At 47.2% G+C, this 27,263-nt stretch overlaps 2 protein-coding genes across 3 annotated transcripts in view; both read left to right on the top strand.

The window, feature by feature from the left end:
* clmpa (CXADR like membrane protein a) overlaps nucleotides 1–15,713 on the top strand; it is a 36,442-nt gene extending 20,729 nt beyond the window's left edge. For both annotated transcript variants that reach the window (XM_029249114.1, XM_029249113.1), the window contains exons 2-7: nucleotides 7,836–7,993; nucleotides 9,321–9,519; nucleotides 11,810–11,977; nucleotides 12,581–12,703; nucleotides 12,804–12,945; nucleotides 13,543–15,713. In XM_029249114.1, the coding sequence (XP_029104947.1) occupies nucleotides 7,836–7,993; nucleotides 9,321–9,519; nucleotides 11,810–11,977; nucleotides 12,581–12,703; nucleotides 12,804–12,945; nucleotides 13,543–13,879 (1,127 nt within the window). In that variant the 3' untranslated portion in view covers nucleotides 13,880–15,713. The remainder of the gene's footprint in view (nucleotides 1–7,835; nucleotides 7,994–9,320; nucleotides 9,520–11,809; nucleotides 11,978–12,580; nucleotides 12,704–12,803; nucleotides 12,946–13,542) is intronic.
* Nucleotides 15,714–22,425: 6,712 nt separating this feature from the next.
* gramd1ba (GRAM domain containing 1Ba) overlaps nucleotides 22,426–27,263 on the top strand; it is a 70,802-nt gene continuing 65,964 nt past the window's right edge. Inside the window, exon 1 of the mRNA XM_029249230.1 lies at nucleotides 22,426–22,629. Coding sequence (XP_029105063.1) covers nucleotides 22,523–22,629 — 107 coding nt within the window. The 5' untranslated portion in view covers nucleotides 22,426–22,522. The remainder of the gene's footprint in view (nucleotides 22,630–27,263) is intronic.

Below are 27,263 nucleotides of genomic sequence, written 5' to 3'. Positions count from 1 at the left end.
CGGTCCTCGGATGCAACAGAGTTCTTCAACATTTCATCTCGTCCTCGAGCGGAGGCCAGTCAGCACAGTCTCATGTTTCCCCTGGGCTCTTCTGAAACAGCATTTTCAGCTCTCTGTCTTTGTGCTGCGTTGGCTTCCATGAGTCAATGAGATGGCTAACGCAGTCCGAAGCAGGGTGCCTGGGGTCTGCGGGTGGTTTCTGTCCCGCCAAGAGGTCATGAGACATGTAAAGCTATCTCCTCTCTGCTGATTGGTGCAGCTCGCCTCCCTTCCAGCCAATCACAGAACTCAGAGAGCTGCTGCCATTCTGGTTGCCACCACACCAACGCAGAAGCTCAGTTGCATAATAACCACTGAACCATCAGTCATCTTTTTGGGTATATTAGCTTAACGTTGATTTCGGTTGTCTTACAGATATCGTGCAACAAACCAGGTGAACATTAAAGGTTCACGTATGTATTGTTGCATAGAGTCACGAAAACTATGTTTATTACGCAGGGATTCATGCTTTTATCAGTTTGCTCATTACTGGTTTCATGGTTTTATCTGTATGAAATCCAAAAGCAGCAAAAACAATTGTGAAGAATTTTTAAAATCCAAGATTGCGCATGTGAAATCTACACGCGTACTTCTGAATATAATAAATTAAAGGAGGCACTATGAAGCAGGCGACTTTTGTGGGTGACACCAGATGCCTGGACGTTGTAAAGAGTGCTGCCCTGAAAGCATCCTTTGTGTTATAGCTTTGGTTTCTTAAGGCCTCCTCTTTACTTAAGTGGAATTTGTTGCAGGCAAAGCACTTGGCATCTCCAGCGGTAAATAAGATTTTACGTCTTTTGCCGAAAGAAAATCTATTCGTTTAGTAGCCAAGCGTTCCGTGTTTCCCTCTGTCCGAAAGGGGGCTGTGCATTGATTACAGCTGATGTGTTACTGTACAATGGCTTAAGTGCCCCTGTATGACTTCGGGGCCAAATTGAAATGGAGGAGAAGCAGAAGTGCATTTGCATAATGTACGGAAAGGCAGAGCAAGAGAGAGAGCGTACGCGATTCATGGTGGCCCTGGGGACATGGGGCTTCTGCTAGAAATGGAGCACGGTATAATATGACTCTTTCTTTGCTCCCACAACTCTGTGTGGGGCCCTGCCAACTCTGGAAGAAGTTGCTTAGCTGTGACACCTTTGATGTCGTTGTCATGGCACGGTGTGGTTAAGGAACAGCAACTGTGATGCCAAACTCCCGCTCTTTAAACATCTGTCCTCCTTGCTATACAGTGCAAGCTCCTCCCCTGTGAACAAAACCCCTCCTTTTTTTGTGCAAGCTCCTCCCTTTGGATAGTCATTTGCATGCTAACTCCACCCATAACATACATGACCTTCTCTTTGTGAACTTCCCCAGCTTTTCCCTCTGCAAATAAGTAATTCCATATGGAGAGTTCAGTTTATAACTGCAATCCCCACCCTGCCCCCAACCAGGTACTGAAGAATATATGACTGGCTCATGGGATACGTGGGCGTTAGGCTTATTTCATACGGGAAGGCACACAGCCACCCAGAAGAACCTAATGAAACATGCTCTTAGAGTTCATTGACATAGGTTGGACTCGGTGGTACGACCTGGTTGACACAATTCACGCAGGATTTATACGGCATGGAGTTTCTCTGTATGAATCTTGCATATTGTAATAACTTTCTCTAGGTTCACCATGAAAGTGCAAGGCACCTATAAGACTACTGAGCTGCTCGTACATTTTACAAGCCTCTGTGCATTGCACGCATACGTATTTGTGCCGAAATGTTGCACAATGCTGAACTCTGCGCACATCTAACATCTGTATCACATCTGTAATCTTCTTGATGAAGACATGCTCATTATTTTCTGCGCAAAAGTATATTACACGCTTCTCTGTGAACATAACTGGCATAGCAAAGTCGTTGCTTACATTAGAAATGCGATTAGAGGAACCGTTATGGCATTTTCAATTCACGAATATAATAATCGTACAGAAAATCACAGGCGAGACCCACACATCTGGTTCTCTCTGTTGTCTGTATATGTATGGGAGTTGAGGGGTCCTGACTGGAAAAACGTCACAGTGCATCCCAGGGGGGTCCTGATCATATGTATGACGTCAGGAGTGGTGCATGGAAAAAAGTCCTTTAGATACTCCCTTTGCATGCCAGCCCCCTCAACAACAGCAAAGAAAATGCAAATAATGGGGGCAATCGCAACAGACACAAGAAGGCTGGTACATGGGAGCCAGTGGAGGTGGGGGCTTGTTGGCCACCTTTCACTAGAGGCCAATCACTGGCCTGGATATGTTGCTCTGGCTATGACATCTACTCATACCTCAGTCACAAGACCAAACCATGACCCAACCTTTATCCAGTTACACCAACCAAGGTAAAATATCCAGCTCTATTCCAACTGCCTGATCCAGCCACCGTGAAGCTCACTGCCTCACCTCCCAACCTCCCAGAAGGCTCTTATTTTCTACGGTTGAAACTTGATTTGTTTGTTTTCCATTCCAAATTGACTTCAGCCACACCATAGTTTATGATTAGTCATTTGATTTGAAAATTTTAGTTTTTATGACCTTTACGTAATTCTAAAGGTTTTCATTTCTTCCAGTCACCCCACCACCAAAGCCACAATGATTTCAGACATTAAGAATGTAGACTTAATAAGATGCCAAGATGCTTTTGGTGTTTTGTTGGATTTCCTTGATTGATCATTGCTGGCACAGGTGCCACGAACTGGGTCTAAGTGTAGATACTATACAGACTTGTTAGCATTTGGAAGCTCACCTGATTGCCAGAGATCTGAGAATGAGCACCAAGTGACCTAGACATTAAGGAACTCAGCCTATGACTAAGTGCTCACTGATTCAAGTAGGAGGGGTCATTCATTTTTAACTCTGGTTCAAAGACCAAGAAGTGTATTTTGATTATTTGGAAAATGATCAATCGCAGTTGACTGGGAGGAACACAGCATATCTGTCATTCTGAGTCAGTGCCGTAGAGTAAACAGCAGTGAAATTGGGTTGGGTTGGGTTGGGTAAAGGGGTGGGGGCAGCATGCTTGCATGTTTCCAATGAACTTCAGAGCTCCTCTGAATGAAAGCGCCCGGCCGCTCGGGTGGCAAACTGTTTGAGCTGCCCTGTGCTGGGGCAGCTGCGGAACATCTGCCGCACGGCCGCTGCGATTAAATTAAAGTCTGCGGAGAGAGCCAGGCAGAGCCGCAGAGCGACTCAAAGGCTTCTTAATGCTTACCATGTGCTGGGAGCCCCGACCGTATCCGCGAGGTCCAAGCCGCAGCCCTTTAATGGAGCGAACCGGCCCAATTTATTGCCCAGTGCATTACAGGCTTAAGGGTTGCACTTTCAATTAGCTGTGCTTTACGCTCCGCAATGCTCAGAATTTTATTCATATTTTTAAAGGCTGCATGGGAGTACTCAGAGGCATGTTTTGAGATGCTCATGAGTATTAAATTACCTTTAATAAAAACTAACAGAGAAGGATCGGGCTGTTTTTCATACCCGTGCCATCGACTGCGGTGAAACCGTGTGCTGCTGGCTTTTTGAAAACACAGATGTGTGAGAGGTCAAACGTGCACGAAAAATCGAAAATGCCAGTGCAAAAATTGCAAATGCAAATGGCAAATGCAGAAAAGTGGTCTCAAAGTGTTACGGTCAGATGTCAGCTGTAAAATATTTCCGAGATGAGAAATCATAAGACAGAATCTTGATTTTTATTGGCTCTGCTCAAGATGCTCTGCCGTTTTTACATTTATAGTTCTTGTTCAGGTTTCTGTCTTCAACCAGGTTGCAATGACTTTATTGAAACAGTAGTAATAAATGTTTACTTTTTATTAAATAAAACAGTAGTAAATAATTTTGAAATTTAAGGTTTAAATTTTGGTTCAGAATAATTTAACACAAACTGGTGTGTGAAGCAGGGACTTGTTTTATTAGGTGTAACTCTCCTCTTCATGACTGAATTTGTTGATGTGAGGTATCATGAGAGAGGGGTTTCGGGAACATAAAGGATTATGGATATGTATGAATATGTTTATAAATCTCATCCAGATGTTTGGGTAGAACCTCATTAAAATGCCGGATTTGGAAAAGCTGAGTTTTATGCGGTTTTATGAACAGTTATCCGTGTCAGTCCAGCTGACCTCAAGAAGCGACTCCAGGACCTGGGAGGCAAAGGATGTTGGATCGCCTGCCTTATAGTTAATGAGTCGCCAGCGACGGGCCCAGTGCCTCCTGCACAATATCTGCGTTAGTACAGTTAGCATTCAGGTGGCCATCCGCCCTGCCCCCTCAGGAGCCTGTTGATTTGACAGTGAATAATTTGCCCCGTCTCTGGCATTGCCCCTAACCATCTCCGTCTACTTCCGTCGTGCTTCCTCCAAGAAGCTGTCTGTGAAAAATGTGCTGTTTTCATATTCATCTGCACCCACCAAAGAAAAAAGTGGCTGAGCGTAATGCCACGGTACAACAGCACTCTACCTGGATTAGGAGAAACGTCCTAACTGCAGTTGGAGAAAAGACATTAAGGGTATCATTTTCTAGAGCCAAGGAATAAGAAGAATTGTTTGAACAGCTTGATTAGAGTGAAGCCTTTTTTCATTCCCTTGAATATTAATATTTGGATCACTTGCTTTGCAAAAGAAACTCTCTCTGCAATCACTTACAGCAAGAGGCTCCAGCAACAGGCCAAGGACTGCAGGTGTGCTTTGGAGTAAAGGAGCGTTTTCTGTACAAATACGCTGTTGGCCTCCTGGTCAGCACCACCTCTACGAGACCTTGAAGAAGGTGGTTTATCTTCCACCTCATCCATCAGCTGAGAGAGCACCACTGTCAGCATGAACATCAAAAAGTGCCAGACTGGGCCGACATTTATGGTCTTTTTCCACGTGTTCCACATTTACCCTCCAGGAGACTCTTGGAGTCAGAGCGCAGGGTGTTATCATATTTAATACTCCAACTAATCATATATTTACTCCAAATTCCTGACAGTTAAAATAGTCAGTGGATAGGCTCGCAGGTTGCATGTACCTAACATATGGACAAGGCTGTTGTGTTTAGGCACCACCCGCCCCATTTCAGCCCATAAGAAGTCTGGCAGGAAGTTTAGCCCAAGGTTCGTGAGCATCGAGACTCAAATGCCTGCCTCTCCCTGTCTCCATCTACACGACTCACGCCAAGCACTCGCACCTCCAACTTGGGCTCTGGCCTGAAACTGCCACCTTTCGGGGTTTTGGAGCAAGCTGGCGATTCAGGTCTGGAATCGACTTCCTTTGCGACGTCCTCCGCCACCTTCAGGGACACGTGGTGGCGCAGGACGGCTTCTTCTTGGCAGCCTCACATTCGGTGAGGAGCATAGGATGGAGCAGAAATAGATCAAGCGCAGCCATGTGCTTTTCTCTTTAATTTGCCAAAATAACCAAGAAAGGCAATCTAGTCTGAGAAGGATTAAGGTTTTAAAAAACAAAGTATCTCAAGGCTCCGCAAATACAGACTGGGTGTTGCGTCCATCTATTGAACGTACAGTGATAAGTTGTCTTGAGAGCTTCAGTAGCTGTAACGTTAAGCATTTACTGGTGTTTGCACACTTCTGGTGAATGACGTCCTATTTCTTATTTACAAGGACGACCCAAAGAGGGAAGGATCAGCTTCTCCGGGTGTTGATTTGCTGAAAGCCCAAACGATCACCACGGTAACAGAAAATTGGAGAATTTCATTTGACAAAGGCTAAAAAGAGGCCCGCTTGGCGGGAAACTGATCCCCCAGAGTTTGAACCACGTGTAAATACTCTTGAATCTTGAGTGAGAGTCGTGAATGTTGAAGAAGTTCCCTCAGGGAGTCTGGACACGAGGGGAGACATTTGGTGGTGGGAGCGAGAGACACGTTGAAGGTCTCAGTCAAATGAATCAGTTCAGTCGTGGAGTGTCATTACTGAGTATCAGTAAGTATCACAATGGAGAGTCAGTGGCGTGACGCACTTTGTCACAGCAATTTGTAGATAAGGCAGCTGGATATCACTCGCCAGTGAAAATGTGATCGAAGGGAGATATCAGTGGGTTTTCAGCCTCACTCCCTCTTTATTCTCCAAAAAAAAGTTTACTCAGCAAAGTTTGGCTTGACTTTAATGAAGGTTTGGCGTTTTCAGAAGTTGTTTTATTGTTACGACAGTCAAGGAAGCTAAAATCAAGGCTTTTTTTTTTTTTGTTACGGGCCACCGGGTGGCGTAGCAGTTAGAGCTCTTACCTTGTCATTGGAAGGTTTCAGCTTTAAATCCCATTTTCTGTTCTACTTCTCTTCTGGTACCCTGCATCCAGGAACTTATCCTGATGCTATGCAGTAAAAAGTACACAGATGTATAAATGGATAAATAATTACAATGAATAATTGTGACAAATCATTTTAAAAATACTAACTGATGTGCACCAGGTGGACTTGATATCATTTAGACTAAAACCAAGGCTTGGGTTTATAGGAGATGGTTGGGTACATACAGGTAAAGAGGTGAAATGAGAGCAAAGTGCCATCGAGAAACCGGGAAGGCTAAAGCAGAGCACGTTGTCCGGAAGCTTGCAGGTTCGAAACCCCAGAGGCTGAGCTGCTGTCAGCTGGTAAAAGCTTCTTCACACTCTCTGAAAGACCGTCACACACACGATGGAGTCGGAGCTTCTAAAGCCCTCCGAGACGCTCAGAAAGCACAGGAGGTCCCGGGGACAGACCCCTCCCCAGCCTCACGTCTCTTTAACCCCAAGCAACCCGCTCATAAACTCGACAAAGGCAAAACGGTAGGTCTCAAAGAGCCACAGCATGTGGCCGCTCAGGATGGAACATTTCTGCGTTTGCATCAATTTTTTCACACGACCGTGTTCCGGAAATCAAACGAACCCAGCTGGAAGTCTGCTTCTTAGCCCAGGGTGCGGCGATGACGATGAGTTTCCCTCACAAGTGGGGGCCCCGATGTAATGAACAGAATAAGCATCCGAGGAGGAGTTTTCACCCTGGCCTCCCGAGGTTCTGCTCATAACTCCCATCGCCGCCTTCCTTCTCATTTGCCTCCTGGATGAACTTGTCTACTGGGGTGAGCTGAAGTTCAACGTCATGTGGTGGCGACCGCTTCTCACCGGGGGCGCTCTCATTGCCGTGACCGTGTGACGGGGTGCCGATGGCCTGTTTTTTCTTTTTTATGGAGGTCTCTAAAAGCCCGATGACGGTCATGCTTTCGCGTGGCCTTATCAGTCTGCCTCTCGCTGTGATTTATTGACCATTTCATAAATACCCGCAGAGCAAGCAGCTGTCAGTTGGGTTCCGGAGTCACGGTGTGCGAACGCCTTCTTGTTGACGCTGCCCTGAGGGATGATGTGTAGTGGGCCCGCGCGCAAATCACGTGAGCCCACACAGCACATGCCAGCCTTACTGCCCTAGGCATTCTTGAGATTCTTGAAGGACACAGCGAGTGGGTATTAAGAATCATGCTCACACACAGTTTTTCTGGTTTATAGGGTCTCGGCTGCTTGAGGGTTTCAGGTCGAGGGCTTCCAGGGCGCCGTAGCAACGCTCGCAGGGGTCTGCGGCCCGACGCTGTCCCGTCGGTTCTGCTGTGTGAAGATAAGCAGCAAACCTCTGGGAGAGAATCACTGGACTGCAAGTCCCTCGGGGGGGGTTTGGCAGAAATCAGGTCCCTCCAGGCTGGGACTGGTGTCAGCTAACCTGCAGGGGACTTCACGTGACTTGGGGGTACAATGACGGAAAGGGAGACGTTTCACGGAGGCGAGACTGAACGGCGTCTTTCTGCTTCCCCCCTGCGCAGTCCTTCTGAGCCTGGTGCCGGTGCACACGCAGACGGAGATGAAGCGCGTGGTCGGGGACAACGCTACCCTGCCCTGCCACCACTCCTTCTGGCAGGCTGACGCTCAGACGCTGGACATCGAGTGGCTCCTGCAGAAGCCCAGCTCCAAGCAGAACGTGGTGAGGAGGTCACACCCCAACTTATACAGGGTCAGGGGATCATTTTCAGTGTTGTGCTCTTTTAAAGTCCTGCTACAAGCACTTTGTTTACAGAAATGTCCACCTACCCATTATTGGTGACTACTTGTCCATTGCAGGGAGGCTGTGGTCCAGAGCCTATCCCGAAAAGCATAGGGCGTGAGGGAGGGTACACTCTGAATGAGATGACAGTCCATAACAAGGCAATCGCACTTCAGAGTTACTAGTTCAGTTGTAGCACATGTCTGTGGACTGTGGGAGGAAACCAGAGCACTTTTAGGCAATCCATGCAAACTCCACGCAGACTGAGACAGATTCAAGCCCGTGTTCGGACACAGAGGAGTTTAGAATATCAGGCTGGGGTGGCACCTTACCCGCAGGAAACCGCCTCCGGCCGCCTGCTATATGAAGCACGGCATCATGTACATATTTAGAGGCCCAACAGAGAGCAGCAGAGCTTCTCTCGTTCCATGAACTTGAGGACTAAATTAAATCAAAAACATCCACTAAGCAGCTAACTTAAAATTACACTCCCGCTACAGTTACAATCCACATTTGTCATTTCCTCAGAGCTGTTGTCTTTAATCTGAAATTGAACCTGACGTTTTGAACCGGTGTGTGATTTTGATGCTGGCAGATGCGCAATGAGTTGATTCCACCTCGCGGGTTCCGGCGTGGGTTCGAATCCCCTCCGTTACAGTACTCGGCCCCGGTGTTCTCAGGGGTTTCGCGGGTACAGTAATCGGTTATTGCGCAGGCCGCCGTGCCCTTCCCTCACGAGAAACACCGCAGCGTCGCGAAGACCCGGCGCCCCCCGACAAAGGAGCGAGCGCAGCCCCGTAACTGAGCTAATCTCCCGATTTAATTTTGCACGAGGGCCGGGGAGCGGATCAAAGAGGGGAAGATCCGTTGCGCTTTGATGCCACCGATGCGATAAGCACGTCGCCTTTAATATTTAACTGGCAGACACAATGCTGTTAATTAAAATTAAACATCTGAAAATTTGATAAGGAGGGAGACGGCGTCTGTGGGGGGAGGAATAAATCGTCCTTTTGTCCGGTGATTCGTGCCCAGAGGAAGGCAGCGCCTTGTTAGCGATTAGCCTCTAAACCTCCAAGGGGAAGGTACGCAGGGCCGGGGGGATTGGCGCCTGTCACCTCAGGGCAGTGAAATCCCTCTGTGGAGGATGGGAGGTGGGACACACTCATGGTTCCCAGCCAAGGTAAGCAGCCAACAGCCTCAGGTGCCGGTGTGGGCGGAGCCAAAGGAAGGAGCTTCCCTTGTCGTCACGGCTCCCTGTCTTCCACAGGTGATCACGTATTTTGGGGGCAGGGTGTACGAGGTGCGCGAGGGGGAGCCGTCCCGTCTCTCCTTCGCCGGAGACTACCTGAAAGGGGACGCCTCTCTTCTGATCAGTGACCTGGCGCTGACCGACTCCGGGGAGTACTTCTGCAAGGTGAAGAGCGGTGGGAAGTACCACTGGAACACGGTACACCTCACGGTGCTGGGTGAGTCCGCAGCAGGTCCCCCCCACCTGATCGGCCAGTCGACCTTTTGTTTCTTCAGTCACATTTCGGCCTCACTTGTGCTCTTTAGCTTTGCATATGTGGCTCTTAGTGTTGCAAATAGTTATGAATTTTCAGAGCATGCAAACATCTTTTAATTTCATTTGCTTACCTGTTTGCTAAGATTTTAATCATTTAAGATGATATGTTCTCTATTTACCCTCTGAGACAGCTGCTGTCAGTACAGAGCGCCGAAACAGAGTAAGACTGTGGGACCACCTTAATTCAACTCCCTTCCACGGTGTTTACAGCTTCAGTCTGGTGTTCAGTCTCACGTGTCCGTGATCAACGATCAAATGAGGATCACTGTATGGAAACAGTCGGTACCGAACTGGTACCGAGATTGTGTTTGACAGTGTATTTTTATTTCCGGTCATTTCAAAATAATTTTAATTTTTAATGCAGCTCGGAGAAAAAATATTCAAATAACATTACGTTCAGCTGACGCTTTTCTCCGAAGCCACTTACATTGTTAAGCTCCTTACAATTATTTACTCGTTTATACAGCTGGGTAATTTTACTGGAGCAATTTAGGGTAAGGTACCTTGTTTAAGGGTGCCACAGCTGGAGGGGGATTTGAACCTGCCCCTTTTTGGTTCAAATCAGCTGCCCCTTAAGGTGTCATTTACCTGCCGCTCCAGCTGCTCCTAAAAGATCCTTGTCAGATAAAAAAATCTTACTGGGTGTTTTTGATTTATCATAGCTATATCTGAGATTTTTGCTGAACTTATACATAAGCTATGTCTGTATTATTAATTAGTGAAAGTGACTTTGGGTTTAGAAACGAAACGAATTATGAACACCATCCAGTCCCAGCTGTGTTCATTAGCTGAAGAGTCAATGTACAATTTTGCTTTGAATGATTTTATCTACTTTGATTTATTTGATTTACTTGAAGCAGTTTCAGATATTTGTCTCATTGCGTCATGGATATGTGTCTGAAACAGACCGTTTTGCATGTGGCTCGTCTCTAGATTTTTCCTATATTTCTAGTTGATTCATTAGTAAAATCATGTCCATGCAAAGCCGAAGTCGCAAAGAGTTGCACAGCTGCACTAAGCTGTAAGAGTAACAGAAAGCAGCCCATTAATTCCAACGCCAAGGTGTTCGGAGGTTGTCCCGCGCCGCCCTAATCCCCCGCCTCTCTCTTCCGCCCCATAGAGATGTCTCAGCAAATTTGCGGATCTACTTGTATAAACGGCCCGCGGGTTCTCGACGACGCTTTCGATGTTGCGCGGCGAGCGTTTGCGTTCGTCTTGCTCGACGCGGAGACGACGGCTTGGCGGCGCGGCCCGACCGCCCGTGACAGGGCTGCAGGACTCTGGGGTCCGCGAGCCCTCGGGGCCCCTTCCGGCTTCCGCCGCAGAACGAGGAATCGCCGCTCTGCGGAAAATCCGTCGGCAAATTAGAGACGCTTAGCAGCCGAGGGGGACGGGAGTCGTCGGCACTTTGTGTTCCGGCGCTTCCGGGCCGCTTTGGGTCCAACGGAACAATGTTTCTTGTGTTGATTTTGCAGTTCCTCGAGGGCCAGTTGCCGGGCGGGTCTCACCCCCCCGTAAGGTGGCCAGCTTTCCGAGTCACCGCGTCAGCAGCGTGGGCCACGACTGCGGGTACAGAGCTTGGCCGCAAAGGTTACCAGGAGTACCGTTGTACCCTTGAGCCGGTTGCTTATCTCCGATCGCTTCGGTGAACTCGTAGGGCTCTGTGAATGAGTGCAGCGTTGGAGAATGGCTGGAGAAACGGCAGCGAATGAACGGCTGCGAATAATTGGCTGTGAATAAACGGACGACTGAACTTTGGCTGAATAAATGAACAGTTATGAACAAACCGATGAATGAACTCCTGTGAATTAACGGTTAGAAATAAACCGATTAATAAACTCCTTACGAATGAACACATATGAATAAACTGATGAATAAATTCCTTATGAATCAACCGTTACGAACGAACCGATGAATAAACTCCCGCGGACTGACAGCCATGAATTCATAATTGCGAATAAATGTCGACATAAACACCCATGAATTAACTCTTGCAAATTAACGGTTGTGAATCTATAAATTAGAATTAATGCTTATGAGTAAAGAGCCGAATAAACTCCTGTAAACAGGTATGAATTAACAGCCGTGAATTAATGCTAATGAATACATAACCGAATGAACGGAATTAATTGATTAGCAGTTATCGATAAATAGCTGGAGAAACTGGTGAATTAAAGGTTTCCTTCCCACAGTCAAGCCCTCGAAACCCCGGTGCTGGATGGAGGGCCGTCTGCTCCAGGGCAGCGATGTGAAGCTGAGCTGCAGGTCCGCCGACGGCTCGGACCCCATCCGCTACCGATGGGAACGCGTCCTGGACAAGGGCAAGAATGTGGGCAAGCTGCCACCCCTGGCGCTCGTGGGTAAGCAGCCCGGTCCTCCGCCACCTGGGTCTGTGGAATTTACCGAAACGTTGCTCACGACTTTTCCCGTAACCGCATTCCGTATTTCCGTAAGTGAATAAAGGAAAATTGCGATCGAGCTCTTGTGCATTTTTTCATTCGTTTTTAACATTTTTGCCCATTTTATCTCCTTAAAACTTTCCTCGCGCTGCCAGATTTATTTCATACTTTGTGCTGCGCTGTAAACATGTCATAAGAGATGGCTTTACACCTCCGGTTACGTGTATATTTATTTATTTAGCCGAGACTTTTCCCAAAAGTGACTTCTGATATTAAGCCTGTTTACAGTGATTTACCCATTTATACAGCAGGGTCATTTTTAGTGGATCAATTCAGGGTAAGTACCTCGATCGAGGGTATTGCAAGAGCAGATGGGATTTGAACCTGAGTCCGTCAAGTGGAAGGCAGCAGCTGTAACCACCACGCCACCTGCTGCCCCAAACGAAGTTTCGCCACACTTTTACCACGAATCCAGTAACACCTCCTTACTGTCAGACTTCCATGGATTTCGCTGGCCGTTGTTTTACACATCGTTTACATGCGTCACGTGTTTATTCCGGCCAGATCTGAAGAACCCTGAGATCGTCACTCTGAAGAACCTGACCCAGGAGAGCGCTGGGGTTTACCGCTGCACGGCCAGCAACGACGTGGGCGAGGAGAACTGCTTCATCGAGGTCACCATGCAGTGTGAGCACCTGTCCGCTCCCGCTTCCATCGTTTGAACCTACAGTCAGACTCTCTGCTGCAGGGAAGCCCTGACCGACCTGCTTGTCCCCCTTCCGTCCAGATGTGCGCGGCGTCGGTATGGTGGCCGGTGCCGTGGTGGGCGTGTCCTTCGGCGTTCTCCTCATCGTCCTCATCGTCTGGATGGTCTTCCGAAAGAAGGAGAAGAAGAAGTACGAGGAGGAGGAAACCCCCAATGAGATCAGGTGGGCACCGGACGGGGGGGGCGGAGGGGGGCAACGCGAGTCCATGGACATCATGTCCTTCATGACCGAGGCGACGTTCTGCATTTACACGGAAGGAGCGCAAGGGATCCTCCATAGCAGGAAGTGAGCTGTGCTTTTCCAGAGGGTCGCGCTGCATCCATAATGCAGACCTCCGCGGGGGGTGAGCCGAGAAGCGTGACATGGATTTTTTTCCTGTTTACACGAGAAGCTTTGTGAAATGCAACACCCCCAGGGTGTGTTTTTCCTCCGCCGAAGTGTCGAACGTGGTAGTGCCGCGCTCTCCGGATGGTGCGGCTGCAGTCGGCGTTCTGTGAACCGACCGCACGCGCCAGGTGAGGCGCTTCCCACGTCGCCCGTGTCTCCGTAGCAGCTCCAGCACAGGCGGTGAACATCAGCACTGATGCGTGGCCACTTGTTTGTGTGTGTGTGTGTATCACTGGCATAACATGTCTACACTACTGGCTTCTACAAATTGCCACGATATGTATGTGTACCGCATGTTTCCATACCGGTGTGTACAGTATAACACCATACAGGTGTGTTCTTCCTCTCCGTCCCCCCCCAAACCCCCCCCAGGGAGGATGCCGAGGCCCCTAAAGCGAAGCTGGTGAAGCCCAATTCGCTGTCATCGTCGCGGTCAGGCAGCTCTCGCTCGGGGACGTCCTCCACGCAGTCCATGGTGGCGAGCAGCGGCCCCCGCGCGGCCCCCCACCGACCCTGTCTTCCTGCCGTGGCGGCGCTGCGGGAAAACGGACGGACGCCCAGTCTGCCCCCGTCCCCCCCGGCCTACACGAGGGCGCCGCCCAGGGCTCCCGAGGCCAGCCCCCCCAAGCTGAGTCCTGGAAACCTGGCGCGGATGGGCGCCACCCCCGTCATGATCCCCGCCCAGACCAAGGCCTTCCAGACTGTGTAGGCTGGTGCCCCCCGGTGGCCCCGGACAGGAACTGCTTCCCGATATGAAACGAGACGATAAAATGCAACAAAGAGAACAATGGAAATCATATCGGATATAGCTAAAGGAGTTCACATCGAAACAAACGTTTAAATGAATGCATACTACTAAGGGAAAATATAAAAGTACTTGTTCCTCATGAACAGAAAAGGAAAATGAACTCAGAGGTAGATCTTTCTGGGTCATTTCTGAACGCGCAGGAAGAGTTTGGCCCGTGGAGGGGATGGGGATGGGAACGTGGAGGTGACATAACTTCGGAGAAAAGCATCAGACGGTGGAAGTGGGGAGGGCTCAAAGGTCAAACCGGGTGACATGCCGGCGTCACCTTGCTGTTAAACACACCAGTTGTGAGAAGATGTCGCTCTCGCTAACCCCCCACCATCTCTCACCTTGCCTTCAGGGTCACGAAGAGCTGCATATCGGGCCGATCGGAAGCTGCGAGGCTCCGCCCCCACTTCCATCCCAAAATTTCAGCTGGCGTTTAATGGCAAAACCCCCTGTGTGTTTCCAGTGGCGATTTTACCGCTCCGACCGCATCATCCGTCCCCGTTTGTCCGGCGCCGCGGACGGAAACGGAACGATCGTCATCTTGCGTTTGGCATCGCAAACGACGGGCCATAGGGTCCCACCCCGCTCCATCTCATAGGTTTGCGATGAAGTAGAAACAAAGGCAGGGGGCTCCCGTCCTCGAGGCCTGTTCACCGAAAGGTGAGGGCGACGAACTCTGTCCTGAGTAAACTGAGAGGCGAATGTTAAGTATTGCGTTACGGGCATAGCGGTATATTGCAGGATGAGTGAGGAGCTTCATTTGGACTCGGACTCTTGCATTGCTGGTCGAAGCCTCAAACCGGCTGGAACCAGCACAGCGCTTCGCCCTTTGGACCGGAGTCCCACACCGTTCTCGCACTCCTCCTAAGCATGAACGCAGCGATGTGCCCCGGAGAGCCGCCGCTTCGCCGAGACCCCCAGCTGCCAGTATGTATCGACACTATTAGCGAAGCCCCGCCCACCCTCGCTGATTAGCAGCTGCGTGCGTACGCTTACCCCGAATGCGTAGGAAGGGTTACCCTGACCGCAACATGTATCCTAAGTGTTTCACCGGAGAGGGCCTGTTCATTTTATTTTTTTAAGAAACGTTAAGTCTGTACAGTGGTGCTGTAAAAGACAAAGCCGAAATGTAGACGTCGGTTAAAGACATGTGGACGTTTGCCTTCGTTTTTATTGTCGAGTAATTTCACCGGAATCATAATGCATCACCAAAAGCCATGAATGTGAAGTGTTGGAAAGTGGACCAGCAGAACCGGAGCGACACGGTCACAGTATATTTTGATAGAATTTTTCTCTCGGTATTATGTCGGTATGATCACTCTAGCCCGACACGGAAACTGTTCCCTTACATTCATCCCCCCTGAAACGCGGTTGCGCTCGCACGGTCGTGGGGCCTCTTCCGTGCGCCTTTAAAAACCTGTCGTCGTCGGCGCCGACAGAGCAGGATAAAGGTGGAAAGCCGATTCATTATAGGGAAAAGCAAACGGGGAAAATGATAATAAATCCGCATTTGCAACAAATTGGACGTTCCCGACAACGCGCATTTACACTACGCTGTCTCCTCACATTATGAACACCGACTGAATTGAGACCACAAGTCTACATTATTACATTAAAATTCTAACTCATGATTTAAAACGAGAAGTTCCTCCTGTCCACGAATCACTATTCACTTCCACTTGTTGACTGATTTATGCCATAAACACGGGCAGCCTTCTTTTTTCTTGTTATTGATCACCAACACTCAGGAAAACCAGACATGAGCTGTAAACACTGTGGAAGTGAGTTGAAAGAAAGTGGTCCCACACTCCTCTCTGAGTGCATTTTACCACCGTTTATCAGCTCGGAGGGTTGAACAAGTTGCATTCGCCGCGCTAAATTTTAGGGAATGAGTGAAGAAAATGCAATTAAAATGAATGAACTTGTAACTAGACTGTTCATAGCGTGAGGAGCCAGTGTATATAGATGTTTTTCTGATGTTAGTAAGTCGAGGCAGGTTGTAGAGATTTACATTTTTCAGCGAGCTATTTTATTGAATGTCATAAAAAGGATATCTTACATATATCACAGCAACGCACGGAGGATCACGGTGTGACCTTTACGAGACGAGAACGAGCTCAGGACAATGGGATCCTTCGTGGCTTTTCTCTCGCGCCGGCTCGGCTCTCGCAGGCCACGACTGCTCCCCGGGACTCGTGGGCATTGTGCGATCTGTCTGCCTCCTGTCAGCCAGGTGGTCGTGTTCTCCCTGCATAACAATGTCTCGAATGTCACACATTTTTCAGAGCAAACTGTTAGGGTAGAAGTTTTGTGGATGTCACGCGCCCAGCTGGGGAAGGTGCTTCCAGAGGAACGGTATTCACTGACCTACAAGTTAGGGGAAATTAGAGTGATTGTGAAGGAATGAGCGACCTTTTTGTCAAGTCACCAAAATCTGAGATGACATTTTGAATGAATGAATGAATGAATGAATGAAAACTTAATTGGTTCCAGAGGGAAATTGCACTAGGTTGCAACAGTATATAACATAAAGTGACAAAACATGAAGAAATAAGAAAATAAACATGAATAAACACATTTAAACCCAAGAAAAGGGTGGAATTAGGCAGTACACAGGATTAAATTTGGAATTAGGCAGTACACAGGATTAAATTTAGGAATGATATACACTTATTCCCCCATCCGGTCTTAGCTTGTTCCTCAAAACGGACGGAATATTGAAAACCAGATAATGTCTTCAAATAGAATGAATAGCAGCTGACGGTAACATTACATATACATTTTTTTTATAGTGAATAACGGGAAGTAAACTTGCCGCAATAGCGTGCGTGGATTGTCACGTTTGAGATAAATGAAGTATTAGAAAATTGAAGTACAATGGTGCAGAGCAGAGGATGCAAACACAACCACGCGAGTTACACAAGTAAAACCATTGAGTGCCAGACTGCAACTGAGAGCGTGGGTACTCGGTTCCCACAATGCACTGCGTCTCACAGTCTCTCTCATACAGCTGCTTGACAAATGCGTTTTCAAACGCTGTCTCAGGTTATCATGCTGGACCAAATGTTGTGGACTCGGGCTTCGTGTTACAGACCAGATAAATGAAAATCTGGACTGATTGATGACAAGTGGTATTAAAAAAAAAAAATCACACACCGCATAAATGAAAACCTGGATATGGGGAGATCAAATAACGGGGGATGAGTGTATATATCATCAGTTACTCTGGAAATAAATGCATTTTTATTAGAATAAACTCTAGCCTATTGACCAGTCACTACTGACACTTATTGATGTAAATGTTGATGAAGAGGTCCTTGCAATGGCAGACTAGTGTACAGGTGGGAGACAGAAATTGCTGGAATGCGTTGCTTTCAGCCGCTTCACAGGTGACTTTATCTGGTGGTTGTTTTTTTTCTGCGGTTTTGAGAAGAAGCTGTCTGGTCACAAATCTTTGTTTCTCTCTGCGTTCCGAACGCATATTCAATTGTACAGAACCACACAAACCTTACAATTCCCAGTGCTCACCAGGAATGATGGGTTCCAGCAAAGTACCAAAGTATGACCAGCAACGTATCTCAGTGTCCTCCTCGCGGAGCTCTTACTCGGTACTCCAAGTTCAGAAGGCGGTGGCTCTAACCGTTGCGCCACCTGCTGTCCTACATAACTTTAAAACAGAAAGTAAAGGGGTGGCATCTCAGTGTCTTCATTGGAGAAGATTGTTACTTTATTTCATTGTATTATACGTGAAAAATTACGTACTGTATGTTGAATATCAAACGTTAATGTCTCTCATATGCGCCGTTATTTCATTTAACACAGGTTTTACCCCTTTCTTTTGGTGGTTTCCACGTTTGCCTGCAGCGCTCGACCCGTCTGAGTCCGTCTGGATGTGTGTGTGTGTGCGTGCGTGCGTGCGTGCGTGCAGACGGTTTTTAGACGCGTCATCAGAGAGGTCCTCAAGCACAGTGTAACAAAGGGAGACGATGACCACTCCTCTTTTCCAGTATTTCTTCACCCATCGTTTTGTTCGCTGTGATGTTGGCTGAAGGAGAAACACTCCTGTAAATATATCCTTCAGAGGGGAACCTGTACATTTGTAAAATACTATATACTGTTTCCTTTCTAATAAAATATTCCATAAAAATATTCGTGTTGACAGTTCCTTGAACTTGACCACTTTTCGTTTGAATTTAGAGATCACTTTTTTTCTGATACCATCTACTGAACGCTGTGTGTTTTTGGGGAAATTGAGGGTGCAGCTGGTGTTATAGGCAAATATAAATGTATATTTATTCATATGACACTTTCCTCCAAGGAATTTCCAGTGTGACAGTTGTACATTAAGCTACCAATGCTTTTTCTCCAAAGACACTTATGGGGTTAAACTTATTACACTACAGTGATTTACCCATTTATACAGCTGGGTAATTTTATTTACTGTATAAATTCAGGTGAGGTACTTGGATCAAGGAGACTACAGCGATGGGGTTTGAACCCAGGAGCATCACATTAGAAGGCACTGACTCTAAACATAACACATGTGTAACATAGTCCCTGCCATCCATCTTCTGAATGCAGCTGCATATTTTCAAGTCCACACATAAAAGATAAGTGCACTGTGTGATAAAGCAGTTATCCCACATACTGTACTCATAAAATGCATTATATTGTTATATTACCTTCTCTAGTACCTGCATCTATCCTTCAATAACCTATAGTCCAATGAGGCTGCGGTGATCCACAATCTGGAAGCATAAGGCACGAGGCAGGGTAGAGCCTGTAGGGGATACCAGTCCACCACACACACACTCATTTACTCACACACACAACAATTGCTGAACCGAGTCACCAGTTCTCCTAAAACACTCATCTATGGACTGTGGGAGGAAACCAGAGCAAATACCTGGAGAACACGCGGACGGCGTACGGTCACACTGAACTCTGCGTCTAAATCCACAGCTCAGAAACTGTGAGGCACCAGCGCTACCCGCTGTTCCGCACTATCCCGCCCCATGATTCCTAACATCAGCATCACTGAAAATCCTCCATTCTCTGACTGTCAGCTACCGTGAAGGTTTGCATTCTTCACAGCAGTCTGAAGAAAGTTTTTCCATCTTGGGTCTAAATCTGTTTTAGCTCCAGATCAAAGGCTGAGGAAGAATTTAATGTGGCAGCTATGGATACAAGTCAACAGTTGCCAAGGAGCTAATTGCATGAAGCAATAAGGAGTGGCAGACAAAAATGGCCGAGATAAATAAGTTTCCTCTGTATCTCAGCAATTGTTTGAAATAACGTCAGGCAGAAATAAATTAGAAGGAATTAGGGCTTTTCAAATTGAAATGCACATCGATTTCAAAGCGGCGCAGCGGAGCTAACGATGGTCTGAAATGATGCTCGGATGTCAAAATCATTCCGGACGAGCGGTGAATTCGGTGTCGCTGTGCAGTAGACGTCCTGACAAACATTGTTTCTGCTTTGTCTCCATCTCATGGAAGAAGGAGGAAACTGTGGGACTGGAGGACACTATGGATAGCACGGGGAAATAAACAGCTGGATGTTGGCTCAAACGAAAACTCTCACTGGAAGCATAACTGATGAGACTGATGTTATCGTACTTTGGATGTATGCTGAGAAGATTGGAATCTCCTCAAAAGACGGTTATGATGGGAGAAGTTGGAGGAAAAAAGAAGAAGAGGAGCGGCAACCGGCTGGAGGGATTCAATCGCAGTAACGATGGACACACCCCTTTCTACACTAGTTGACTGTTGACCTTAGGGGTCGTTTCAGGAGTTCGTCGATTCAGGGTCAACGGACAATCGTGCAAAAATTAAGATTTAGCTTTTATTAGAGGAGTTTGATCTCTTGCTCAGAACATGTGTACATGAGGCCACAGTGAAGGTAAATCACAGCTATAGCTCTCGGTGATGTTCGTTTAAAGAGGCGAGGAGGAAATGCTGATAGAGGCGGAATCCGGATTGGCTTCATCCGAGAAGCCAAACAGCCGTGTAATGAGATTAATATTCGGTCGTCTGCAGCAATGCCTGGCCGACGGTTAATTGATTGCACCGCAACCGATGACCACGCAGTTCCCTCTCGAGAGGTAACTCCTCAGCACACATTTGCGAAATGAGGGCAGTATTTCTTCAAAAGAGCCAGGACAGCCGTTTTGTTCCGCCATTATTTCTTCTTCTTCTTCTTCTTCTTTTTTTATCGCACAGGAAGGAGACAGAACCAGCTCCTGTTGGAAGCGGCCCACTGGGATCGCTGACCTGCTGCACCTGGAGAGTTGTGGGTTCAAGTCCACTTTCCTGTGGGTTTGGACCTACAGTCGCCATACTGTGGATAAACCCTGATGACTGCAGGTCCCACCTGGAAATTGGTGAGTCGTATTTTCCTGCAAACACTGCTTGTTCCACAGCGACACGGACGTTTATGTGGGTTTGGACGCTAATGAAAGGACAGTTCCAAACCTCATACCATTCGTGATTTTCAAAGCCCACACCTTGTTGAGCCAAAAATCTGCCTCACACATTCGCCTCTGAGAAAATGAAGCTTTTGTCTTCGTCACAATGTAAATGTGCACGACAGGTAATCACAAAATAATGAAGCCATACATGACAGCCTGATTAAGCAATAAAATACACACACACACACATTCAGAACCGCTTGTCCCTTACGGGGTCACGGGGAACCAGAGCCTACCCGGCAACACAGGGCGTAAGGCCGGAGGGGGAGGGGACACACCCAGGACGGGACGCCAGTCCGTCGCAAGGCACCCCAAGTGGGACTCGAACCCCAGACCCACCGGACAGCAGGACTGCGGTCCAACCCACTGCGCCACCGCACCCCATTAGCAATAAAATAATAACTAATAAATTAATAGAGCAAAACAGAAAATGATAAAATACTGCAGAAACCCTAAAAAAGTAATGAAGTAACCCAGAAATCATAATAAAGAGAGAGTGATATGAAAAAGGCTAATTAAGTAATAAAGTAACACATAAAACTAGAGGTAAAATTTGGATTAAAGTAAGTTATGTAGATATCCTAACCAAGTAATAGCGAGGCAGAAAATCCTAATAAAGCAATAAAGTGTTGTGAAAAATGCTGATAAATTAATAAAGTAGTACAGAAAATCCTATTAAAGACAAAGTAACGCAGAATTTTTAATAAATAGTGGTATGGAAAACTTTAAAGTAACACTGAAAATCCTGTTAATGAAATGAAGCAACAGCAGAAAGTAATAAAATAAAAGTGATACAGGAAACTCTAATAAAGTTAAGTCTTATTCTAATGAAGCAATAAAGTAATTCTAATCGAGCCATTTAAAGGCAGGGACAGAGCTCCGTGCAGAGCCCTTTCAATGGAAGGAACTGCCCTGGGACCCAGTGGCGGCTCATAGCGCCACCTTGTGGCCAGGAACTAGAACAGCAACTAAAAGAGCTGCGGTTAAACAAACTTATTCATTCTCAATTAATTTATGCCTTTAATTAAAGAAAGATAAAAGGCTCCGGGGGTCGGGGGTTTCAGTCCACCACACAGGTGGGGCGAGGGGAGTAAACCTAATTAAAATGTTAATTAAAGCCTTAATAAACTTCGCCCCCAATGAAGGCGGAAACAGACATCCGACCCCCCGTGGACACGCGGGTCCTCCGGCGTTTCGAACCCTCATCTCACTTGACTGATGAATATTGATCGGTTTAATATGTGATGGCAGATCAGTGAGTTCAGTTTCTCCAGGCAATATTAAAAAAAAAAAAAAAAAAAAAAACATGATGACGAATTAATATGCTGAGAATTATTTGTACTGTTCAAACTTTTCTGTGGTCACATTTTGGACAGAATCAAAGGAGGAAAATACTAATTGGCTTTTAGTTTGAAGACCAAATGGAGAAGAGAACGGCCTGCTGGATTCCCGCTACATAAATATAGCTAATAACACAAAGTATTTAACAGCTTTTTTTAGTTACGTTTATTCATGAGCTGATGCTTTTCACCAAAGGGACTTATACGGTTTACCCACTTCTATAATTCTACTCGAGTAATTTCAATGTAAGTACCTTCAAGAGTACTACAATCCCAGGGGGGACTCGAACCTACGACCGTTACCGCTAAAGGCACTAGTCTAGTGCACTGCTCCATCCCACTCCTTTCCCCACCCTCCTTTGAGTCCACCTGTCCATCACCCGTCCATCACCCCTCATCCTTCCACCCCACCCATCGCCCCACCCCCTTCACCACTCCATCATTCCTCCAAAGCCCCACCTCCTCGTTACTTCGTCCTCCTCAATCACTCTCATCCCCTTATCCCTTCCCCCGCCCACTGTCTCAGATCATCACTCCGTCCACCGCTCCGCTGCGTCTCTGACTGAGGGGAGGGGAGCGGGAGGGGAGGTGATGGTTGGCTCTGGGAGGAGGGGGGGGCGGACGCATCTCATGCTGGAATATTAGCGATCGGCGCCACTCTCTCATCGGTTCGCGTTTCTCATCCTTCTCGAAGTTCGTCGTCCTGCCGCTCGTCCCGCGTCCTCTCGCGCACGGGCGCGCGCCGAGATGGCCTTCTCGAACCCGGGACTCGTGATCCCGCAGCTGCGGCTGGAGGAGGCGGCGGACGACGACGCTGAGCCGCGCGCCCCGGGGAGCCCGAGGAGACCCCCCAGGTAGGAGAGAGAGAGAGAGAGAGAGAGAGAGAGACCCCCCCCCCCCCCCCCCCAATGGGGATCCCGGAACCGAACCGGGTCCGATGTCGCTGTGCTGCGTAAACCGACGTTCGCGTAGCGTGTATGTGCGCGCGCGGATGGAGAGGGACACAGACACGACCTTCTGTATGAATATTCTGGGTGTTTCGAAATACTCTGCGCAATTACCTGTTCTTACGACATTTTACCCCCATTTACCGTGATTAACAGGACACGCAAGGTTGACAGGTGTGGCGTTAAGTGTGTCTCATAGTAACTGTGTGTAACGATGTCACAACAGACTCGTGTCGTGTATGAACTATCACTCAGTGTGACAATTAAACAGCTGTGTGTGTGTGTGTGTGTGTGTGTGTGTGTCCGTCCGGTAGATTCATAGGGTTCTTTGCCCTGTTCGGTCAGTGAAACACTCAAAAGTTTCCACCATCATAAGTCAAATAGAACCGTTTAACTTCAGGGTGATGCGCAACAGAAAGCGACCTTGTTTGAACTTATTCAGTATTGCGACAGATACATAATTAACAAAATACACAATAAAACATACAGGGAGAAAGAGAGCGATTACCCTGCAGTGGACTGGCGTCCCACCCATGGTCCACCCTGCCTCCTACCTTGTGTTTCATGTTTCTGGGATAGGCTCTGGACCACTGCGACCCTCTGCTGGACAAGGGATTTCTTATGAATGAATGACATTATTGTTATTATTAATAATCTTTATGAGGACCTGTGAGGTTAAAAGACCTCCTCAACAGGACAGGTTGGATGAACCCTGGAGACTTGTCACTGATGTCTGACTGGGTGACACGCATGCAGATACATCACGTCCATCACGTCCACTTTACACTTGAACTTCTGCTGCTCTCTTCTCCCTGCGTGTGTCCCGTTTTTCTTTCTGGACATGCCAGACCAAACAAGTGTCCTCTCGGGCGGTCATGCAGCGAAGCTCCTGTTAATGAGCACGTGCTCAAAGGACTGCTGGTCCCACCTTGCTGTAGTACCCTTGAACAAGCTATTATTGTTGCGGGACATGCAGAGCTTACGCAGTGCTTGTTCATTCCGGAAGGTTCACGCCACGGAGGACTGATATTGACGATTATACACGATCAGCTGATGCTAAATTATCTGACCTCTGAGAAACAGTGGGGTCAGTCTTTCATCTTTACCACACTTTGGTGGGTTTCCCATCATCTGTGGCCCCTCCCCCTCATCCAATCCCTGTCACCTTTCATAGACCTCCCGTTACACCTGCTGCACCTTTTAAGGTCCCTTTTACCAAAAATTTGAAGGATTTTCATCACTGATTTGAATAGGCTGGAATATATATTTTTTTTTTTTTTTCTAAAACTGAGTCGTGCAAAGGTTCACGAAAATGCATACAGTGAGCGCAATGGGTACCGCAGTATTACCAGTAGGACCTATTGTCCTTGAAACCCAGCAGAATTGGCCTTTGCATTGTGATTCATAGATTTTGTAGGTGTGGTTATTGTAAATATTCACACTCTACATTTTTTTTTTTTTTTTTTTTTTTTTTTGTGTGACCAGTTTAGTTTTGTATTTATCTGGTGCTTTTCTCCAAAGCAGCTTACAGTGTTCAGCTCCATACTCTGTTTATACAGCTGGGTAATTTTTACTGTAACAATTCACGGTAAGTACCTTGATCAAGGGTACTACAGCAGGAGGTGGAAATTCAAACCCGGGCCCTCTGAATCCCACACACGCACATGTGCTGAAGCCGCCTGTCCCGAATGGGGGCGCAGCGAACCGGAGCCTGACCCGGCAACATAGGGTGTAGGGCTGGCGGGGGAAAGGACACACCCAGGATGGGATGCCAGTCCATCACAAGGCACCCCAAGCAGGACTCGAACTCCAGACTCACCTGAGGGCAGGACCCGGCCATACCCGCTGCGCCGCCATGCCCCCTCCCCTCTGAATCCAAAGGGAACAACTCTAACCACTACGCCACCTGTGGCCGCCAGTGCATGCTGGGAATTGGAGTTCTTTACATTCTACACATTGCTAGAAGTATTGTAAAATACAGATGGTGCAGTAAACTGAACATAATGTCAAAGAAATGGAAATTGCATAGTATCATCAAATATTTCCACTGTAAAGTTTGTGGGATCCCTGCACAGTGTTCAGGTAAACTTTGGCAGGTCCAGATTTCGGATACATTGGCAGTGTTTGCGCGCTGGATGCATCCAAACCGCACTGCAGTGCTGCTTTGCAGTGAGAGACCCACAGGCTTTTGGTCACTTTAGGTGGGATGCATTGGGTGTAGAAGTTTCAGGCTTCTTGCTCTCTGTGAGCAAGGAGAGAGGCAGAGCTGGCATCTGGTCTGCAGTAGTCCCGGGGGGGGCGGGGGGACTGGGCAGTGTCCTTGAAGAGCAGTATCGCAGCCTGGTGCTGTTACAGGACTGGGAACCTACTCTGTTTCTGCAGTTGTGCTTTTGTATGTGTGTGAAAGAGTTGGAGAGACACACAGATGGAGGAGAATATCCTTGCATGCCGGAGCAGCGATGAAATCGGAGGCAGCGCTTTCAGTCTGCAGGGCATGCATCTTGAAGGGCACCTCGGGTATAGTGGAGCTTTGTGGGGGGTGGGGGTGGTTGGGAACGATCCTCCGGCCGCCTCACCTTCAAAAAGCCTTGATGCCGATTTGCACCGGATCAGCCAGATACAGCAGTCTGCAACGGCACACCTGTCAGTGGACCACATCTCTGTCCGCAAACAAACAGGAGGCTGGGCTGTAAACAGTGCTGTGTGTAAAAGAACGACAAACCGAACCCTGGAGCCCGGTGACAGTGTCCCCTACTGTTATGCGGGAACATCCACGGCTGAGCTGTATAATGTACCGCACACCAGACTATATGAAAATATACTCTCTTTTGGAAGCAGTGGGCTTATGATTAAATATAATGGCATATTTGCTCACTATACGGTCATTTACTTCTGCAATGAGTGGAAAAGCAGTTGATAGCAGTGCCAGTGGTCTTCGCTCTCGTGTTGCTTCAGCCCGTGACGGAATCATTCCTGGCCGCAAATGGTTCAGCCGTTTTTCTACCAAATGTGCAAAATTCCTGCTTTATCTTTTAAACCTGGGGGGAGGAGGAAAAAAAAAAAAAAAAAATCAAGATTAAATCTAGGTCCAGTATATCAGAACTGCTCTGGGCCCCTTTAAATCCAGGTTTAATGGTCAAAATAAGTTTTATAGAAAATATTTGCATGCTTTTTTAATATCAATTTCTTTTCCTTGTTTTACTTAGTTTTGTTCTTTTTCTTTTATCGTTGTATTTCTGTTGAATTTTTTAAATGCTGATATGTATTGAAAATTCCTTTGGAGTTCCAGCGCTGCTGAGCCATTTCTTCGTCGCAATAAACAAATAGTAAATCTAATCATTCATTTATAATTATATTGCATTTCAAGATAATTCTGTGCATTTTCTTACTTCAGTTTAAAACTGATGCGTAAGGCTTTCCTTTGCCTTTTCACCTTCTTTTGGTGCTTTGAACCTTTGAGATAGATGGTGGTTTTACGCTGTGATTTAAAAAGTCACAAGGTTTCTGAGAGATGCTTGCGAGAGGCACGTGGCTATGAGACTACTGAGATATGCAGAAGCCACGCCGTGTGTGAGGGAGGGGCGGCCACCTTCTTCGGTGCTCGGTGTCACAGAGGGTCGTATGTTCATCTGAAATTTCTTTAAAAAGACCAATTGGCTGTATTAGACATGACCCCCCCCCCCACCACCCCTTTGTTTGCCCAAATCTGTGGTCTTAATCATCATTCATTCTTCACCTGCCAATTTTTGACTTTGCTGCTGAATTACATGATGCATGTGTACCTTAGTTACGGTAAACCACTGTTTCAGTAGTACGTCCTTTTAAAGGCTGCCATGTAATAAATGCAGTTAACGGACTCGTAAGCTCCTTGCGCTGCACTTGCAAACAAGATAAGAATTTTGTCTTATTCATGATTTTTCTGGAGGCCTTGTTTTCTGAGCTGCTTATTGTGGGCTGAACCTTTCAGAAGCTTTTTAGAAATCCATGATTCATGCTGTAATTTAAGAAATGCATTAAAGTTTGTTGCCCCTCTGGGTTCTCCCCAGATCGGCTGCCACTTCCACTGAGCTTATTTCGTTATTTTTCCACATTAAATTTAGCATGAGAATACGGGGCATTTCAGGCTGGTGAATTCTGCTGACAGCAGGTCTTTTGTCTTCTTTGCAGCGTTTCCTGGCTCACACTCTGAGCGTTCATTTAGATGCCAATACTCTGAGATGAACCCAGGAGGGTTCCATATCCATCTTGGAAAAGTAATGTGTCTTAAGGGACTACAGCCGAACACCTTTGGTCCTAACTGCTCTCCTGTAGCACAGTTCGAGTGTTATTATTTTGAAAAGATATTATTTATTTTTTTTTTTTTTTTTTTATTATCAGGGATGCGATCCTTGGCAGGGTGCTTGGTCACAGAAACAAATAATCTGAATATATTTTTAGAGAATGTTAGGAAACAACTTGCACAATAAGTGCTTGAAATTGTGACCAAACATTATCCGTTCGTCCAAGAAGGAAAGCTGTGAATGTGGGTTTTTTTTTTATTT

Source organism: Scleropages formosus, chromosome 25 (genome assembly GCF_900964775.1).
Source record: "Scleropages formosus chromosome 25, fSclFor1.1, whole genome shotgun sequence".
Classification (NCBI taxonomy): domain Eukaryota; kingdom Metazoa; phylum Chordata; class Actinopteri; order Osteoglossiformes; family Osteoglossidae; genus Scleropages; species Scleropages formosus.
Note: the sequence above shows the minus strand (reverse complement) of the source record. Positions and strands in the feature narration are given on the sequence as shown.